Here is a 21,793-nt window from a genome sequence, read left to right on the forward strand (position 1 = left end):
TGAGATCTGTGAAAAAATCAGCAGTTAGAACCTCTCCTCAATAGACATTTCGATCGTTAAAGCGTTGGGGTGGGGGAGAGAAGAAAGAGAGACCTTTATATAGTGCGTGTGAGGGGGGCATGGAGGGGAAGACAAGCTTATTTTCTTATAAAAAGGAACCCAGACTTAATGAAATCTAAAATCGTGCCTTTAATGTATTTTAATACTACACTTCGCAACCACAGAGGCACCATAAAATACTTAAAAAGTACCAAAAAAAAAAAAAAAAATGTTAGTGAGAGGTTATAGGATGAAATACCAACTGCACAGAAGTATTTAAAAAGTCAAAATGTTTATTAAATACATGATCTTATCCATTCAATGTACCGGGCTCAAAAGGAATGAAAATCTAAAATATTAAAATAATAGAATTAAATTTAACATTCAACTGTGGACAGTTAAATGTTGAAGTTCATGTGTGGGTGACATTTCTTGTATTAAAATATGAACTAGGTTTTCTTATTTTTGTTTTAAATCTATACAAGAGGCCCAGTGCACAAATTTGTGCATCAGTGCGGTCCCTCGGCCTGGCCTGTGGGATGGGGCTAAAACCAGTTCTCTGACATCCCCCAAGGGGTCCTGTATTGAGAGAGGGTGCAGGCCAGGATGAGGGAGCCCATCAATGCATGATTGGGGCCAAGGAGGTTGGCCAGCAAGCGAGGAATCTCGGGAGGGCTCCAGGGTGTGTCCAGGCCCATCTCACTCAGTCCCGCAGCCAGACCACAGCAGCAATCTAACCTACCAGTTGGAGCATCTGTCCTCTGGTGGTCAATGCACATCATAGCAAGTGGTTGAGCAGTCTTAGCATCATTAATATACTAGAGGCCCTGTGCCCAAAATTCATGCATGGGGGCAGGAGTCCCCTCAGCCCAGCCTGCACCCTCTCCAATCCAGGAACCCTTGAGGGACATCCTTCTCACTGGCTCCTAAATGCTCACCTGCCTGCCTACCAGATCACCCCCATCTGGACCCCTCCCCACCTTGCCAGCCTGGTTGCCCCTTAGTGCCTCCCCTGCAGACCTGGTCACCCCCTACAACACCCCCTGCTGGCGTGGCTGCTCCCAACTGCTGCCCCCTCTTGGTATTACAGAAATGTTAATGAAATGTAAATTACAGGTATATAGTTTAAGTCACTGTTCCAAGAATAAGAGTTTTAGGTATTAAGTAAAAAATATTCAAAGCTGGAGCCTAGACTTTCATTCTAAACACTGATTCACCTTCTCTTAAGTAAAGTCCATGCTGAATAGTTAAAATTGTACTCAGCTTCATTAAGTCTATCATGTTGGCATGTTTCTTCAACACCTGACTAGAAGGACTGGCTGACCACTCAAGTGTAACCTCCTATGGGTCATTCATCTACAGCAGTGGTTCTCAACCTTTCTAATGCCGTGATCCTTTAATACAGTTCCTCATGTTGTGGTGATCCCCAACCATAAAATTATTTTCATTGCTACTTCATAACTGTAATTTTGCTACTGTTAATGAATTATAATGTAAATATCTGCTTTCCGGTGGTCTTAGGCTCTACAGCAGTGGTTCTCAACCTGTGGTTCACGACTTGCATGTTGAGAACCACTAGCAGGGTTGCCTAAGACCATCAGAAAACATAGATATTTATATTATAATTCACAGATATTTAAATTTTGATATTTACATTTCAATATTTACAGTCACATATATTTACATTACAATACACAGATATTTACATTTCCAATGGTCTTAGGCTCTATAGCAGCGGTTCTCAACCTTTGAGTCACGACCTACAAGTTAAGAACCGCTAGCAGAGTCGCCTAAGACCATCTGAAAACACAGATATTTACATTACAATTAATTAACAGTAGCAAAATTACAGTTATGAAGTAGCAATGAAAATAATTTTATGGTTGGGGGTCACCACAACATGAGGAACTGTATTAAAAGGTCACGGCATTAGAAAGGTTGAGAACCACTGATCTACAGGTTGCAGTGGGTTTAGTTTTCCGGCTTGTGCGTGTGAAATCAAACATGAAGTTAGTTAAAAGAGGTTACGGTTTCTTACTATTATACTTAAAATTTAAGTTGATGACAAATAATTTTTATAGTAACCATTTCAAAGCATTTTCAAAGAGGCTTATCTACTCAAACAATCTTAGATGTGGCAGCCATCAGGTAAGCAAGCACACACTGAGACCCCAGGTGTGACAGATACCAGGTAAGTGCATTCTGGGCTGACTGTGTATGCAAGAAAGAGTAACCTAAAAAAGGACATAAACCTAATACCTGTTTTATTGCTAAGTTTTGTTTTATTGATGGAAACTTTAAAAAATTATAAACAGATGTTCATTTTCTCAAATTAAATATATGTAGTATTTTCATTTCCACAAAACTTATCTGAAACACAAATAAAAAACCAAGCAATAAAGTTAACTTTCTGTCTAATCTATCTTGGCATATTTCATTTGCAGTAAGTTTTTCAGTACAGGATGGTCTAATGATCCACTTTAGCCTATCTTTCGGACTTGCTAAATAACTAAGCAGGATAGGGTTCTATGAAAGAGCTCTGAAAATACTAAGGCATAACATAAACTTAAGATACTATTATAGTGGCCTCAGTATTATAGGTATGAATTTATAAATAAAACTAGAGGCCCAGTGCATGAAATTCATGTACAGGGCTGGGGGAGGGGGTGTCTCTCAGCCCAGCTTTCACCCTCTCCAATCTGGGACCCCTCTAGGGATGCCCGACTCCCCGTTTAGGCCCAATCCTGGTAGGATCGAGCCTAACTGGGCAGTCGGACATCCCTCTCACAATCCAGGAATGCTGGCTCCCAATTGCTCATCTTCCTGATTGCCCCTAACTGCTTCTGCCTGCCAGCCTGATCACCCCTTAACCACTCCCCTGTCAGCCTGATTGATATCTAACTGCTCCCCTGCTAGCCTGTTTGCCCCCAACTTCCATCCTCTGTAGGCCTGGTCACCCCTAACTGCCCTCCCCTGCAGGGTTGATTGCCTCCAATTGCCCTCCCTTGCAGGGTTGGTCCCTCTCAACTGCCCTCCCTTGCAGGCCTGGTGCCTCCCAACTGCCCTCCCCTGCTGGCCATCTTGTGTTCACATGGGGGCAGAATCTTTGACAACATGGGGGCAACTATTGTGTGTTGGAGTGATGGTCAATCTGCATATTATTCTTTTATTAGATAGGATAGAGGCCTGGTACATGGATGGGGGCCAGCTGGTTTGCCCTGAAGGGTGTCCCAGATCAGGCTGGGGGTTCCCTTGGGGCATGTGGTGGCCTGAGCGAGGGGCCTGTGGTAGTTTGCACTCTGGCCACACCCCCTGGTGACCCAAGAGGAGGCCCTGGTATCTGGGATTTATTTACCTTCCACAATTGAAACTTTGTAGCCTGGAGCAGAGCCAAGTCTCCTGCTCACTCCAGGCAGCCATTTCTGTTTGGATTTGTTTACCTTCTATAATTGAAACTTTGTAGCCTGAGTGGAGGCCTAGGCCGGCAAGGGCAAGCAGAAAATTTGGCTTCGTCTGTTGCCTGGGAAACCCAAGCCTCCCTCCTACTCTCTGTGGCTATAGCCATCTTGGTTGGGTTTATTTGCATACTCACTCTGGTTGGCTGGTGGGCGTTGCCTGTGGGTGTAGCAGAGTGATGGTTAATTTGCATATTACTCTTTTATTAGGTAGGATTTCTTTATGTGTAGAAAGCTTTGTTCTACCGTGTCCCATTTAATTTTAACTAGCAACACTGTGAAAAGGTGCTCTGCTTCTTTAACTAGGACAGAGGTTAAGTGGCTTCTTTAAGGCTGCATGGCTATGATATAGCAGAACTCAGGAGTGAATCAGACTAGGATTCTAGATCCACTGCAGTACCTGTTCTGCTATACCAGTGTTGTCTGACAGAAGTAATAATTTGAACCAGAAACACAAGCCATGCATACAATTTTAGATTTTCCAGTAACCATATTAAGAGAACTAAAAGAAAAAAAATATATATAATTTATGTAATAAAATATATCAAAATATTATTTCAACATGTAATAAATATAAAAAGTTCAGATATTTTGCATTCTTATCATTGGGTCCAAGTCTAAGAGTTTTTAGTTAGCTAAAAATACTCAAAGCTAGAACCTTTGAGTGTATTTTCAAATCTGATGTGTATTTTACATGAGCAACATTTCAAGTGGCTGCCTTACTAGATGGTGCAAGGTCTGCCCATACCTCTTTTCTCTTTGGTATTTAAATACAAATCATTATAAAAATAGAATAAACCAAATGAATCAAAACAGATCTTTATAAAAAATAATTCCTTTAAAATATAATCACAATGCAGTCATTTTAAATTCCCTTAATTTCAAGCATGCTTTAATTTAAAAAAATGTGGAAGCACTGCTGTTCTAAATCACAGTGTTACCTACAAAGGAAGGTGTACTGTAGACGTTTATATTAACTTAAGAAGGAACCCAAGGCCTTTCGAGAAACAGAGGGGAAATTTCAATTTGTCAAAAATTCCTCAGTTCTCAAAGGAAGATTGTCAATAAGAAGTGCAGAAATTTGAGGAAATGTAATATTTCATGGGATTATTGCTTTTCAACAACCTGACTCAAATAAATCATGGAGATATAATGTATAGCACAGGAAATACAGTCAATAACATTGTAATAACTTGGTGGAAAAAATGGTGACAATAGAGGGGGAGGAGAAACCTGACTTCACCCCCACTTTATAAATTTTGACAAATCAAAACCATTTTATTTTAGTTACCTTATCTAGTTACTAAGTTGGTAGAAACTGTCTATGACAGAGATATAAAACACAATAAATGATGGCATTTTGAAAACCTAAAAGTCCCATATGAAAAGACGATGATCCTTCTGAATGAAGATCACAGCTATCAGACATAGGTATGCATCTGGAGAATTTCAACAATGTTATTTTGGCTAGAAGCCAGCAATAGCATTTTTTTTTTTTCTATCCTGCTTTTATAAAACATTCAAGTTGCTGGGTAACTTCAAATTAAGCATAATCTATTAAAAATGCAATGCAAGTAAAATTAGTAAGTGATACAATGAAAAATGTCTATTCTAAAAATTCTACTTTTTATTAATTTTTAAATATGTGTGGTTAGTGGTCAGCAAAAATGACTCTGAGAAGAAAACTTGAAGAAATTTATTTTTCTATTTCCAGAAACTATTTAAGTTGCAATACAGAAAGGGCGTGCTCCATATTAATAAAACAAATCATTTATTTTGAATATAATATACACTAATCATTTAAAAGAATTTAAACTTACTAGAGAAGTCAACCCTTCATTATCAACAATCCAGTCTTCCTTTTCAGCTAATCTCTTTATTTCTACAGGGAGAACAAACACACAAATATTTTTTATTGTGGTTATTTCACTGAACTTTATAGAGATAAAAATCTATGGGTTATGATTTTTAATTGTATTTTATAGGTTTGTAAAAAAAAAAATGGCAAACGTAGGTACAGAATATAATTCTGGTAAACTCAAGGATTTAAATGTGTATTATTCACTGGATTTTTCTAATAAAACATTACTGTAAGTAAAATTTTTTACTACATACACATAACCTAATTTGGAGAATGTGAGGCTAGGTTTAATAATAACTTTAGACAATTTATTATTTATTCAGCACTCTTGATAATCTTAAACATGTACAAAATAACTATGTACTATTTCCCACCTAAAATTTCTAATGAACAATTTAGATTCTTTTATAATCCTTTACATTCTGACAATGGCAGTCTTATTCCCACTTGGCTAAAGGAATACCTTTATCATTGCGATCTGTTTCAGATCCCTGAGAGGAGGAGGTGATGAATTAAGAGGACACTATTCAGTTTTTCACCTGATCCTATTCCCTTTTTGTTTATAGAGTGCATTAGTCACCAATTCTGTTCTGAGAGAAATTAATGATGATAGGCCTGATGATAGGTAGTAATAGTTTATGTCATTTGTAATGTTCTTGATTTAAAAAAATATATTTAATGTCAAAAAAGTAGCTCTGATCATTACTAATGAACCCAGACAATAAGGGGATGAGGGCATGTGCTGGGTAGGGGGAGCAGCTGAGGAGAGGTCAATGGGTGAAAAAGGAGACTTATGTACAGTAATACTTTAAACAATAAAGAACTTTTAAAAAAGTAACTTTATAAAGATAATCTTAATTGTTTTTTTATAATTGTAGGTAAAAATCCCCAAATTCTTTAAAGTATAAAGAAAATGATCATCACTTATAATGTCTACTACCTAAAGAACCACTGTTAACAGTCTTTCTTCTGATTTTACATTGTTATTTCTAAATAAAAATTTAAAATACACACACACACACACACACACACACACTTATATATATATTTAATAATGGTATAATACTTTATATACATTTTACATTCTACTTTTTCTACTTAATATTTGCCATAAAGATGTTTTTATATACATAAAATTTTTTCAAGTATATCCATCTTTATTTCTGCATGCCTTGGTATCTCAAGTTTTTTAAAAATTACTTTTGAAAGAATTCTATTGAGCAGCATTCTTTAGACAGATGGTTTAAAATATTAAAATTTCCATAAAAGTAACTTATTGTTTCAAGAATTTGAAAGCTAGAAAAAGGAGGATATTCAGTAATCATTGTCTAGTAAATGCCATCAATTTTTCTTAACATACCTTCCGCTGTGTGTTGCAATGTGACCATCACACAACGTACTCGGAGATCCAAAATGAGATCCTGGATAGTCTGTAGCATGTCATTAGGAATTTCAAGGGCCGTCAGGGATTCATAAGTAAGTCTGTAAAATAAACACAACAAAACAAAAGTGAATGAGTGGAGTGCAATTACAAAGCAGTCCCTTGTCATCATTTTGGCCACCCTATAATAAATGATGCATTTTGGAGCTTAGAAGCTACAATATTATGTTGAAAATAAAGTAAAAGTAAGACTATAGGAGGGATTACAATATAACAGTAACACTAAATTAACAATAATATGCACATCAAATGTTAGACCAGGAAAGTTTAAGAGACTGCTAGATGACACATGGGAAAAGAGGATGCAGAAGGACACCAAGTAAAATTCTTGGTAGAATGTATTAAAAATCATATCACATAATGAGTTTTTTTAACAGTAAAATACATTTATCCTTTTCAGGAAAATGTGCGCATATTTACCTTATGGTCTGTATGACATGAGTAAGCCACTGTCCAGAGAGCTCAGACTTCACTTCCCAGCCTCCATATTGCCTCACTCCACCCTCTGGGATGCTAAGTGGGAGCAGTGCTCCACGGATCAGCTTCACGAGACTCTGCATTACTTCCTGAATCATTTTCTAAACAATGATAAATGAATGAAGGATTCTGCTTGCGTGATGATGAATATCTTGAACATAAATAAAGTCTTCTATTATACTATGACTGAAAAAAACCTTACCTTGTGAAAAAGTCTACATACTTACCCTTAACTTACCTTAAAATCATTTTGTCTTTGCCTGACATTCTTTGATCTTTCAATCTGGCCTGACTTCTCAGCAGTCTTAAAAATTAAAAAAACAAACATTTATCTTTAGAAATAATTTGCAAAAATAAGAAATTCTTTAGGGTTGTATATAAAAAAGAATGAAGTCCTATATAATAAAATCCTAATATGGAAATTGACTGAATGATGGAATAACTGGTCACCGTGAAGTGCACTGACCACGAAGGGGCAGAAGCTCAATGCTGCAGCTGCCCCTGGTGGTCAGTGCACTCCCACAGGGGAAGTGCCACTCAGCCAGAAGCCAGGCTCACAGATGGTGAGAGCAGCGAGTATCAGCAGCAGTAGTGGGAGCTTCTGCTGTGGTAGCACCAAGGACGCCTTGAGGGATGTCTGCCTGCTGGCTTAAGCTCGCTCTCTGCTGTCCCAGACTGGGAGAGAACGCAGGCTGGGCTGAGGGAGCCCCCCTTGTTGCACGAAAGTCATGCACTCGGCCCATGTTATGATTATAATTTGTTTAAAAGAAATGTGCATGCATATGAGCCTAATCAATGGACACAGACAAGGGGGGGCATCAGTGGAGGTGGGGGAGTAATAGGGGAATAGAGACATATATGTAAAAAATTAATAAATTAATAAATAAAAATTTTATAAGAAAAAATATTAAATCTAATCTATACAAGTGATCACCAAAACCTTAAGAGAAATTGTTTCATCTGACAAAGATTTTTAAATGAAACTCTCTGTAGCCTGAAAATTATCATGGAAGGAAATAAAGGGAGGTTTCCTTCAAAAGTCGTAAGGATTGTAATTAAAAGTCAATATATTTGGCCTTTTGAAATAAAGTAAATAATTTGTGTGTTTTCCTCCCTGACAAAGTTTATATAAAGTTACAAAAAGAAATTGACAGCCAGTTTGAAATTGAATTGCCAGGGCCCAGAGCAAAGAATATCCTTACATGATATTATCCTACAATGTCATTTTAATTTTTGATATCTCACAACAGCATATTATTACCCCCCAAAAAAACTTACAAACAAATTCTCTGAATGTTTGGCAACAATTTAAAAAAGGACATAAAAGGATTTAATCCCTTTCAGAAGGAATTAAGGCACTGAGAAGGCACTGGAGCACTCTATATTGAACCCTCTTGCCCTTTGGCCAAGAGGGACTCTCCTTTTACAATCCAATTGCCCACAGTTGTTGCCTGAGCTTTCTGTTCATGCTGAGGTTGAAACCTCCTGGTGGCCAGTACCATGGATCTGTCTCTCACCCAATGATGTGAGCTGGGCCCTCCCTGGAGAAGAAACCTGAGTCCTCCAAGATATGTGATCAGTGCTGGGGCCCACCAACAGGCGAGGGGATCTCAAGACAGGAGCTGGGTGAGGAGGCCATGGGGGCATAGGCTATCAAGGAAACAGTATTAAACCTCAAATCACCCTGCTTGGCCCTGGAGAATGGCTGGTTAGCCAGAGATGGGTAAGATTCCTCAGGGAAGGAACAACCTAAGATAGGCACAGTCGCAGAGGGGCCATCAGGAGAGAACATGGAAACCAACAGAGATGGGGCACAGATTCTCACCCACCCAACCTTGCAGGGATCTGAACCCTTATCCCTTTGGAGGGAGGTCTCCTGCCCCCATGGCTGCTTCGCTTCCCACACCAAGCTCAGACTGAGACCCAAGTAACAGAGACTTGGCCCAGCTCAGATGGAGACCCAGGTAACAGACAGAGGTTTGGCCAACAGCAGCTGCCCTATAACTAAATCCAGCATAGCACCAGGAATGCTCAGGGCCTACTCAAGAATGCAAGTAATCCTTTCCACTAATATTTCCAGGGTAAACTAAGATTGTTGTTAGAGTATTACATTTGACAGTAAAATAGTAATCAAGTTTTCAGGTTAATTTAAATTGGTTAATAGAAATAAGTGAACATCCAAGAAAATTTAAGTGTACTGGATAAAAAGCTGTTCCTAAAGTAGTAACTAAAATTTCTATTGGTAGTGCATCTCACGGTAAAATTGCTAAACATGAAATGAATCTAAAGTAGGGGTGTCGAACTCAATCAGAGAAGGGGCCAAAATCTAAAATCCAGCCTAAATCGCGGGCCGAATGGTTTACTGAACAGTCATAAACTGACAATGTTAACCAGAAATGTGAATTTAAAATGAGTGGAACAATCTTTTCCTTAACAGTGCTGTTAACCAACTCACATGCTATCAAGCAAAACAGTAATATTGGTATCAAGCAAAACAGTAATATTGGAATGTACCTAAAATGCTCATTGTTTTGTTTTCTGGCTAGATGTCTGACACCGTTTTCCCCGGATCAATGAGTTAATGTTCGGTTTTATTTCTTGGGCTGTAGCAACCCGCAAAACAGCATGGAGGTTGTCATCGGTAATGCGTGATCTGTGCTTGTTTTTGTTCAGATTCATTATTGAAAACATCTGTTCACAAAGATAGGTGCTCCCGAACATGGATAGAATACGGGCAGCATGAAGTCGGAGCTCTGGCATTGAGTCAGGGGGCAGTAGAGGGTAGAAGTCCTCAATTTCAACATCCTGAAACCTTGATTTCAGGCCACTGTCAGACTGAAGCTCGATTATCTCCATCTGAAGGTGATGGGGCACATTGTTGACATCAACTGTAAAAGGATTGGCAAAGATGTCAAAGCCTGTGTTCTAAAGTCAGAGTGCTGTGTTCTAAAGTCAGAGAAGCGCCGCTCAAAGTCAGAGTGCTGTGTTCTAAAGTCAGAGAAGCGCCGCTCAAATTCACTTAGTAAACGGCTAACTTTGGTAGCCAGCCGATTGCAAGGAAAAGTACCAGAAATAGTGGTTGAGATACTCAAACAAACGGGAAAGTGGGCAAGATTGTCCTGTTCCAGTTGGGACTTCCATAGTTGAAGTTTACGCTGGAATGCTGTGATCATGTCAGACATCTTCGTGATGACTTGTTTGCGTCCCTGCAGCTTCAGATTCAGTTGGGCGAGATGCTCGCATATGTCACACATCATAGCAAAATCACATAGCCAGGCGGGATCCGACAGTTCAGGCAAGGGCTTTCCTTTACTTTCCATGAAAAGAGCAATTTGTTCTCTGAGCTCAAAAAATCTTTTGAGGACTGCGCTTTTGCTCAGCCATCTTACTTCTGTGTGGTATGGCACGTCTCCATGCTCTGCACCCACCTCCTGTAAAAACTGCTGGAACTGGTGATGATTCAGGCCACGTGCCCGTATAAAGTTAATAGTTTTAATGACTGTGGTCATTATGTCATTCATGTCCAGAACTTTTCCACACATAGCCTCTTGGTGGATAATGCAATGATAAGTAATCAAGGGTGTGTGGCAGTGACTTTTTTGCATTCTTTCCTTCATTAGTCCAACCAAGCCTTTCTTTTCTCCGCACATTGAAGGTGTGCCATCGGTAGTTAGCCCCACCAACTTTTCCCAGGGTAATTTAAAATTATTTATAGATTTCTCCACAGCCTCAACTATATCTCTACCAGTCGTCGTCCCATGCATGGCAGCTACATCCAAAAGTTCCTCAGTGACAGAGAGGTCGGTCTTCGTAGCACGTATAAAGATGGACAGCTGCGCTGTATCAGTGTTGTCTGTGCTTTCATCGATAGCAAGTGAAAAAGCGAGATAACTGCATGCCTGTTCGGCCAGCTGTGATGATAGATTTCCTGAGAGTTCTTGAACTCTATCTGCAATGGTGTTTCTTGACAAACTGACATTTTGAAAACTCTGTATCTGGTCTGGGCATACTTGCTCACACACTTTTAGCATGCATTGCTTCAAAAAGGCACCCTCTGAAAAACACCTTGAAGTACGGGCAATTTCTTCAGCCACTATAAAGCTTGCTTTCACTGCAGCATCATTTTTCGCTGTAGCCTTTGTAAACATTTGCTGCTGTGATTGTAGTTTGCCTTTTAGTTCTTTAACAATTTTATGCTTTTCTTCCAAAGTATATTTGCCATACTTAACATTATGTTTGGTGTCAAAATGACGACGTATATTGTACTCTTTCATCACCGACACTGTCTCATAACACAATATACACACTGGTTTGCCCTCTCTAAGCACAAACATGTATTCATTTTCCCATTTGTCATTAAATTGTCTGCCTTCACCGTCAACTTTTCTTTTCCTGGACATTTTGGGATCAATATTGGCAGTAAAAGATGTAGTTTATTGGAAATCTGCGTTAGAAGGAAAAAATTGAAAACTGCACAGGGATAGCTTGATTTGACAGATGGAGTGGAGAAAAAAAAAGTCAGTCAATAAATGCCTGGCTGGGTACAGATAGCAGATTCTGTTGCGATTTTTATGCCTGCACTTTATGCCAGGAACTGGCAGCTTCTGCTGTGTATTTTTTATGCCCGCACACTCACTCTCTCCTCTGCTCTGCCACCCGCACAACCACATCGGATGCCGGACTATAAGTCACGCCTCCTGAATCTCGCGTGACTTGTTATCTATGTGCATGCCTAATAGATAGCAAGTACAGCGGCTCCTAAGTCACCGCGCGTCATTGTGATGGAACGCAGCGGAGTGCAGTGATGACAGCGCGGTGCGGGCCACATTGCAAGGCCTGGCGGGCCGGATTTGGCCCGCGGGCCTTGTGTTTGACATGTGTGATCTAAAGCAATCTTATATTTGTGGAAAAACTTAAAATATTTAAAGCTATTAAGACTGCATTACAAAATTTACAAAAGCATCCATTAAAAAAAAGGGGGGGGGATAGTAGAGTAATATCATGTAAGGAAAAATATCCTGTAAGTAAATTACATCTAGAAAATTGTTACTGTAGAAAATTAATTTTCATTTGTAATGCTAACAGCAAGACACGCATGAAAATCACTCATGGTGTCAAAATAAGCCAACGGAAAATCATTTGGGCAAAAACAAAAAGGATCCCAAGTCAATCTTATAGAAAAGATTCCTTTAAACTTTTGGTCGAGAATATGTTTGTATATTTTCAGAAAACTACTGCAAGACCATGGAGATTCCTGCAACAGAGAGGAGTTGTCAGGTCTGCTCCAACCACAAAGACAAGAGGAAAAACAGTCCAGAGATGGAAGAAGCTGACGACTCCTGGCCACGCTAGCAGTCAGCAGTTATGCATTGCTGAAGGTTGCCCAGGACCAAACCAGAGAAGGTCGGAACTGTATTGCCACCATCTGTCCATCATCCAGATATCATTGCTGACATGCACACATGTTTGACATTGAAACTGGATCTCAGAACTGTTGGACATTGAAATTGGGACTGAAATGTTTTTTGTTATTATATGTTTATTTCTAGCCTGCAGTTGCAAGATTTTTTAAGGAAAAGAAATGGGGGAAAATAGTTATAGAGAAAAAGAATCATTGAACAGACTGTCAAACTATAGCGGGAAGGCAAGAGAGGTTGGGGGTGGGGGGGTTGGGCTGTAAGAGATCAACCAAAGGACTTGTATACATGCATATAAACATAATCAATGGATATAAGACATGGGGGTGCAGGTGAAGGCATATGCGGGAGAGAGGAGGTAGGGGAGGCTGGGGGGAGATTTAGGGGCAAAAAAAGGAGACATATGTACTACTATTTGTAATGCTTCAAACAATAAAAAAAAAGGAAAAGAAATAATCTAAATTTCTCATTAAAGGGTGACTAATCAGAAAGCCTTTTTTATTAAAACAAGAAGTTTTTCATCTTCCTAAAACGTTTCAGTATAATTCCCATAAATGAACCGAAGTATTAACTGAGACTACCTTTTTTATAGGAAATTTTCATATGCCATTTCATTAAATATTTTATATGCTTAGTCTGACCAGCATGGCTCTGTGCTTGAGCACCTACCTATGAATCAGGTTAACAGTTTGATTCCTAATGAGGGCACATGCCTGGATTATGGACTCAATCCCAAGTGGAAGTCATGTAGGAGGCAACCAATTGATGATTCTCTCTCATCATTGATGTTTCTCTCTCTTTCTCCCTCTCCCTTCCTCTACTAAATTAATAACAATATATTTTTAATTTTATATGCTTAAACCTAAAAGTATCATACCTATGATAACATTCTCAAAATCATTTCTCACTGACTAGGATGGAAATAAAAGAAAGAGTAAATCTGGATTAATATCTAGTAATCTCAGGACATCCATTCCATTCCCTTGAAAAATATTTATGAATATAAGTATTATATCTGACATTTTATTTTATTTTTTTAAATTACAAATCATTACTTTTTTTCAGAGGTTTTACAGTCTACTTTAGTATAGTAGAAAATCTATTCTAAAATTAATTTTTTACCTGTTTACTGATAGCTATTATTTCACCTCATATTTCTCTTTTCTTTAATGTGTAGATGACTATATTACATTAAAGAGAAATCTATTCAATTGGATTTCAGTTAACTTTTCATTACCAAAGTTTCTAAAAAGCATATGTTATCATAGAAAATGCCTTTGAAAGGCAGGCATAGGAAACTTTCCAAATAAAGAAGTAGTAACAAAAAATGGTATAATGTAAAAGAAAATCCTGATATCTCATTAACATAATGCAAAAGTTATCCTTTAAAGTTAAAGCATTTATATGTTATTGGTTAAAGACAAGTCAAAGAACTTTCATGCTAAGAATAATTGCATTAAAAATTATTGTATTGACTTGAAGTTAATTTTACAACACAAGTAATGTTATATATATTTTATATATAAGCTAGAAACATAGTGTATAGAGTTGGTTTATATGATGAACATTACCGACATGAATACATAAAAGAAGAGTAGGACTGCAAATGTTTTCAACAAAAATATCAGATATACCTGATAAAAAGTAGTCAACATACACAGATATACAACTCTTCAGACTCCGATTTACACTTAATGTAAAATTGTATATTAAAATATGCAGCTTTTGGAGAAACGAAGATGGCGGCAAAAGGTAAACACATATAATGCTGCCTCGCACAACAATTTTAAAACTTCAACTGGAAGACAGTGGACATGATCCAGAAGCACTGGAAAGCTGGCTGAGTGAAAATTCTACAACTACTGGTACACGCATCTGCGAAAGTCTCCTCCTCTCTCCCACCCCGCGCTCACCACTCACTCCGACCTCCGCTCTGCCTCCACACAGCAGTGATGTCAGGACTCTGCGTAACGACACTGGTTGCTAAATGCCAGTCGCGGCGGCCCTAGCGACCAGTTTACAGTAAATTAATTTTCATTCTGAGACAGAGCCTAGGGGGGCCTTATTTTCGGGGGATGCCTTATATTTCACTCAGAAGGAAACCTGTAAGTAGGTCTTATTTTCGGAGGATGTTTTATTTTCGGGGAAACACGGTAGAAGGAAAGAAAAAAGGACACTGAGACCCAGAGGAGGTGTGGAGGTGCGGAGACCTGTGCAGTGGAAAGGGCTGGTGGCTGAATACGCGGCTGGCTTACTCGCCATGTGAGAAAGGGCGGGCAGCAAATGCGCGGCTAGCTTTCTTGTTCGGGAGGAAAACAAAACTTTCCAACTGTACTGAAATCCAGCTCCCGGTGAGACTTTGGGTACTAGACTCATTTGGGGAGAAACAGTACTGTCTGGCAGCAGGTGAAACTCAAGAGCAACCTTCTCTTAGAGGTGCATGCAGCCATTACTGCGGTGCACTGAGAACAGGACCCTCTTAGGGCAGGGCTGACAGGAAACCAAGGCAGTCTGTTCGATCCTGAGACTCTGCCCCACCCAAGCTGAGCACATAAGCCCTCCCAGTGGCTAGCTTTCTCCTTTGGGAGGGAAGCAAAACCTCCCCACTATACTGAAACCCAGCTCCGGGTGAGACTTTGGGTACCAACTGATTTGGGGAGAAACTAGACTGTCTGGCAGCGGGCAAAACTCAAGAGCAGCCTTCTCTCTTAGGGCAGGGCTGATGGGAAACCGAGGCTGTCTGCTCCACCCTGAGACTCTGCCCCATCCAAGCTGAACACAGAAGCCCTCCCATCAAGGTCACAGCTGATCCTCACAGCCAATTGGCCTGGAGGTCAACTTCACCCAGTGATACCAACAATAACCAAGACTTAACTATAACAAGACGGCATATACAATTCACAAAAGGGTGCACCAAGAGTGTCCACCACAGGTAAAAGGGGAAGCTGAGCTTACTGGGCTTTGGTAGGGCCCAGTAAGCTCACCTGGCACACAAAGCAACTCCATCAATTTAGGGAAGCAGCTAAAATGTGGAGACTAAGAGGCAGGCCACAAATGAAGGAAATGGAGGAAAGCAAAAAAACTGGATATAGAGTTCAAAACCACAGTTATAAATTTTTTCAAGAATTTCCTATAAAAGGCTGATAAATTTAATGAGACCCTTGAGGATATGAAAAAGGATCAACTAAAAATTAAACATACACTAACTGAAATAAAAAATATTATACAGAGACCTAAAAGCAAACTAGAAGATCACAAGAATCAAGTCAAGCCGAAACCGGTTTGGCTCAGTGGTAGAGTGTCGGTCTGCGGACTGAAAGGTCCCAGGTTCGATTCCAGTCAAGGGCATGTACATTGGTTGCAGGCACATCCCCGGTAAGGGGTGTGCAAGAGGCAGCTGGTCAATGTTTCTCTCTCATCAATGTTTCTAGCTCTCTATCCCTCTCTCCTCCTCTCTGAAGAAAATCAATAAAATATATTAAAAAAAAAAAAAAAGAATCAAGTCAAAGTTTTGGAATACTAAGAAGCAAAAAACACTCAACTGGAAAAGCAAAAAGAAAAATGAATTCAAAGAGTTGAAGATAGTGTAAAAAGCCACTGGGACAACTTCAAGCATACCAACATCAGAATTATGGGGGTCCCAGAAGAAGAGAGAGAGCAAGACACTGAAAACCTATTTGAAGAAATAGTGACAAAAACTCTCCCCACCCCATCTAGTGAAAGAAATAGATTTATAAGTCCAGGAAGCACACAGAACCCCAAACAAAAGGAACCCAAAGAGGCCCACAACAAGACACATCATAATTAAAATGCCAAGAGCAAAAGACAAAGAGAAAATCTTAAAAGCAGCAAGAGGAAAAACAGTTAGTTGCCTACAATGGAGCACCCATATGATTGTCAGCTGATTTCTCAACAGAAACTATGCTGGCTAGAAGGGCGTGGCAAGAAATATTCAAAGTGATGAATAGCAAGAACCTACAACCAAGATTACTTTACCCAACAAAGCTATCATTCAAAATTAAAGGTCAGATAAAGAGCTTCACAGATAAGAAAAAGCTAAAGGAGTTCATCACCGCCAAACCAGAATTATATGAAATGCTGAAAGGTATTCTTTAAGAAGAGGGAGAGGAAGAAGAAGATAAAGATAAAAATAATGAACAACAAATATGTATCTATCAATAAGTGAATCTAAAAACCAAGGGAATGAAAAATCTGATGAATAGCATTAACTGGTGAGTATAATAGAATCTGGGGCATAGAAAGGGAGTGGACTGACAATTCTCGGGGGGAAAGGAGAATGGGTGGTGCTGGAAGACACTGAACAAAAACGTACACCTATAGATGTAGAAAGGGGGGGGGGTAAGGGCAGAAAGTGGGGTAGGGGAGCTATGAGGGGGGAAAAGAGGAACAATTGTAATAATCTGAACAATAAAGATTTATTAAATTAAAAAATCCTCTCTAACATAAAATAAATAAATAAAATATGCAACTTTTATCATTTTTCTTTGTAGAAATACACTTTTGCTTTGAAATAACTGAACTTTATGAGAAAAACTAAACCCCAAATTTATTTGTTTTAGTAATAATTCAAGAAACAAATTCCTAAAGTCATTGGCAAACAACACTCAAATTTTTTGCATACTGAGATTTAACTGAGAAATTGATGTTTTTGTCACTTTATTTTTAAGGCAAATGAGAAGTAACTGAAGTACCCTATAGCTACAATGAGAAGTGACTGGAGGGGAGAGTTAGGAACGTGAGCAGCTAGAAGAGTGCTGCGCTAACCCAGGGAAGCAATGATAGTGTCTCAGGCTAGAAGAGGTGCACAAAGGATCCCCAAGGATAGCTTAGCTACAGGCTTCTGAGGCAGAAGCGACTGAACGCACTGATTCCACTTGGTATTTCAGTGAGAAAGGAGATATATAAAGAGTTACTTCCATATGAGTCATGACCACTCAGGTAAGTCCACATGACCCTGTTGTCTGTTAGCCTACTTTCTGTTTCTGTCAGTGTGATGCTCTGATTCAAAACACTACTTAGTGAAAGAGTGGCCCAGGTGTGGAAAAGGAGACACATGGTCCCTGCTTGCTGAGCTGATAAAGAGCTATTCTCTAAATGCTGAGTTTTTATCAGGTTTTGGCTTTAAGCAGTTACTCTTTTTCCTTTATACTCTCTCACTAATTTATTCTCATAGCTTCAAATATGGTTTCTATATAATGCCTTCCTATTTTGGGCTCTACACCCAATTCAAACATATGGGTGGGTGGGGGATATGAGGAGTTCCCCACAGCAACACACAATTCTCCAGATCCCAGCTGTGTGTCCTATAAGTCAATTCAATTTTGATCCTACCTGGAGTCAGATTTCACAGTTAATGGTTCAGTTCTATAAGACTTACCCCTCTCTCCAACACACACACACACACACACACACACACACACACACAACTTCAGATGCCAATCATAAGCCCCAGTTGTCAACTAATTGGGTATAGATTATAGAATACAGATTAGAGGTTCCTATGAACCCCTCCTTGGTTCCAATAATTTGTTAGGATGGCTCAGAGAAGTCAGATAAATGTGATATTTATTAGATAACTGGTTACTAGAATATAACTCAGGGATAGACAGATGGAAATGATTCACAGGGCAAAGTATGGGGAAAGGATGCAGAGCTTCCACGTCCTCTCTGAGCAGGCCACTCTCCCTGAATCTCCATGTGTTCACCAACCTGAAGCTCTGAACCCTTCCTTTTGGGTTTTTATAAAGGCTCTCTTAATCACTGACCTACTTAGGAGGTCTTGGGTGAAAGTTCAAACCATCTAATCACATGGTTGGTGTCTGGGCAATGAGTCCCTCATCCTTAGGTGGGGACCTAAGCCACCTCATTAACATAACAAAAGCTACCTTTATTATTCCTCACTTCAAAGAAATTCCAAAGGTTTTAAGAGCTCTGTAACAGGACAAAGACCAAAGACCAAAGACCAAATAGATATTTATTATAAACTAGAGGCCCGATGCCCGAAATTCATGCAGCCTTCCCCTGGCTGCTGGCACCAGCTTACCTTAAGCATCCGGGACCAGGGCTTTCCTTACAGCCCTGGCTTTGTCCAGTCTAATTAGCATATTATGCTTGTATTATTATAGATTATTATAGATAATATCTCACACTTTCAAATTTATATATATAGCCCAAATTTTTCTTCTGACAACTTGAATTTCAGATTGCCTATTTGAATAAATCACAGGAATTTCAAATGCAAAACATTAAAATAAAAAACGCATATTTTCCTCCAGGTATGTTCTTTCTCAAATCTTTCTGACTATACAAATGGCATTCCTATTCACTTGGGAGCCTGTGGGAACTGTATCTGAATCCCTGTCCTCATCAATCTTGTGTGATCCATCAGTAAGTCCAGTTAACCCTACTTCTAGAATACAAATAAAAATCTATCATTTTTCTCTTCAACTTTAGCAACAAAACCATAATACAATTACTGTTTCCTGACTGGATGGCCTACCAGGGGTCTTCAAACTACGGCCCGCAGGCCACATGCGGCCCGCAGAGGAGTCTGATCCGGCCCACCAGGTTTTTTGGGCAGTGAGCGCAGCCGAGGTGTTACAGTAGGAATTAGTAGTTCATATAGTCCGGCCCTCCAGCTCTCTGAGGGACCGTGATCTGGCCCCCACTTTAAAAAGTTTGAGGACCCCTGCATCCCCACATTGACTTCTGGCCCTGCCAACTCATTCTTGAGCAGGCAACCAGAGTGATCCTTTTAAAATGGAAAAACTTGGTCAGGTAACTCCACCACTTAGTTTTTCCATGGCTTCCCACATCACCTAGAATACAAACTCTTTACCCTGCCAGCTCTTCTACCTCAGCTCTTGCTTCTCTTGGTAAACTCATCCACTGTCCAGTATACTCTGGATGCTGTGAACTTTTTTTGCCAAGCTCCTGCCCTCAGTGTTGTGTGTGCTGCTCTCTCTGTGCATTCTTCCCCTGATCCTTTGTGAGGCTGTTTCCTTCTCATGTTTCAAGTTTCAGTTTCAATAACATCTCCACAGAGACCTTCCCAGACCTCCATCTCATAGGATGTTCTTTACCTTAAGACTCTATTTGTTTCTATTATAGATGTTACCAAAATTTAGGATGGAGGCCGGGACCGGTTTGGCTCAATGGATAGAGCGTCGGCTTGGGGACTGAAAGGTCCCAGGTTCAATTCCAGTCAAGGGCATGTACCTTGGTTGCGGGCATATCCCCAGTAGGGGGTGTGCAAGAGGCAGCTGATTGACCTCTATCTCTCATCGATGTTTCTAACTCTCTATCTCTCTCCCTTCCTCTCTGTACAAAATCAATAAAAAAATAAAAAAATTAAAAAAAAATTTAGGATGGAGGAGGTCATTTTTACATTTGTCACTATTTTACTCATATAATATGTATGTATATTAAAATGGTGTATTATATGTGTATATTTATGTGTGTGTTTCAATACCTGGCACATAGAGGCTATTCAGGGCATTCAATAAATATTAGGTCTAGTAATAATTAATGTCGTTTTCTAATACTTTTTTTTAAATCGAATTTATTTAAACAATACAACAAAATTTAATCAACAATATAGTTGCCGTTGTTTTCTACTACTTGTGCCCAATGCTAAGGAAGCATTTTAATCCCTCTGTTGTAAAATTCTTGTGATTTTGATGCAAAAAATTCGGTCAATGCATTTTTGAGGCATTCTTCATTATTAAATTTTTTTCCAAGAAGAAAGTTTTGCAAAGAACGAAACAAATGGTAATCGGAAGGGGCAATATCAGGAGAATATGCAGGTTGAGGGAGAACTTCCCATTCCAACTGGCGCAGTTTTTCAGCAGTGATTCTTGCAGTATGCGGTTGTGCGTTATCGTGGTGAAGAATTACGCCCTTCCGATTAATCAGCGCGGGTTCTTTTTCTCTTAAAGCTTGGGCTAACCTTTCCAATTGGGCACTATACACTGCACTTGTAATGGTTTGGTTAGATGGTAAAAGTTCATAATGAAGAATTCCTTTAAAATTCCACCAAACACACAACATCACTTTTTTCGCATGCAAGTCAGGTTTTGGCGTGGGCTGCGGAGCCTCATTTTTGTCCAACCATTGAGGCCGCCTTTTCAAATTAACATACAGCACCCATTTTTCTTCTCCAGTAACAATTTGCTCTAAAAACGGCAAATGGTTTTGACGAGAGAGGAGCGAACTGCAAATTGTGACTCTTTGATTACAGTTGTTGTCGGTCAACTCATGAGGAACCCATTTTCCAAACTTTTGGACTTTGCCAAGTGCACGCAATTGATTGGAAATTGTTTTTTGTGAACAATTTAAAGTTGTCGCAAGCTCTTGATCAAAATTGGACACACGGCCTCGACCACTCTTGTGATCTAACGAAAAATTTCCCTCGCGAAATTTCTCAAACCAACGCTGGCATTTTCTGGCGCTAACTGCATCTTGACCAAGAACACTACAGATGTTTTTTGCAGCCTCACTTGCTTTTCTTCCTAATTGGAACTCGTAAAGCATGCAGTGCCGAATATGCTCTTCATCCGCCATCTTCTTAGCCCTAGTTTTGCAACAAAAATCAAACCAAACACAAACTTTTTCAAGCAAAACTTGTTAATTGCACTTCACACGTTCTGTAGATACCACGTGTTTGAAGGTTATGTCAATACAAGTCAACGCCAAGCAAGATTTTAAACGAATGTTTAAAAACGACATTAATTATTACTAGACCCGATATCTGTAGAATGAAGTATCACCAAAGGTTAGGGTTCTTCAGAACATCCTGGAATACATTTCAGAAAGCAGGATGGCCCTGAAAACTACTGGGTTACTCGAAAGGCCTTTAAAACACCTGAAGTCCTAAGTCGTCACTTGGCAGACTGACCCTTTGAAAGTGTGCAGGGCATAAACTTGTGATATGCTCCTGAAATGTCCATCAGACCCAATGCTTCTCCTGGAGACTTAAGATGTCAACAAAAGAGAAGACCAGAGGATTAAGAATTTTGTGTGACTGTTGGGGGTTGGGAGGACTATTTTATTTTAAATATATTTTATTGATTTTTTTACAGAG

General features: G+C 39.4%; 2 protein-coding genes across 7 annotated transcripts in view; both read right to left on the reverse strand.

The window, feature by feature from the left end:
* EXOC2 (exocyst complex component 2) overlaps positions 1–21,793 on the reverse strand; it is a 232,775-nt gene that overhangs the window by 65,213 nt on the left and 145,769 nt on the right. For all 6 annotated transcript variants that reach the window (XM_084873313.1, XM_084873310.1, XM_084873311.1 and 3 more), the window contains 4 exons: positions 7,512–7,577; positions 7,217–7,374; positions 6,716–6,837; positions 5,315–5,376 (listed from right to left, as the gene is read on the reverse strand). In XM_084873313.1, the coding sequence (XP_084729439.1) occupies positions 5,315–5,376; positions 6,716–6,837; positions 7,217–7,374; positions 7,512–7,577 (408 nt within the window). The remainder of the gene's footprint in view (positions 1–5,314; positions 5,377–6,715; positions 6,838–7,216; positions 7,375–7,511; positions 7,578–21,793) is intronic.
* The window catches only part of LOC311617110 (histone-lysine N-methyltransferase SETMAR-like), a 61,957-nt gene continuing 60,433 nt past the window's right edge, over positions 20,270–21,793 (reverse strand). Inside the window, exon 2 of the mRNA XM_084873317.1 lies at positions 20,270–21,460. Coding sequence (XP_084729443.1) covers positions 20,344–21,273 — 930 coding nt within the window. The 5' untranslated portion in view covers positions 21,274–21,460 and the 3' untranslated portion in view covers positions 20,270–20,343. The remainder of the gene's footprint in view (positions 21,461–21,793) is intronic.

The sequence above is a fragment of the Pipistrellus hanaki genome (genome assembly GCF_964339955.1).
Source record: "Pipistrellus hanaki genome assembly, chromosome: 2".
Taxonomy (NCBI): Eukaryota; Metazoa; Chordata; class Mammalia; order Chiroptera; family Vespertilionidae; genus Pipistrellus; species Pipistrellus hanaki.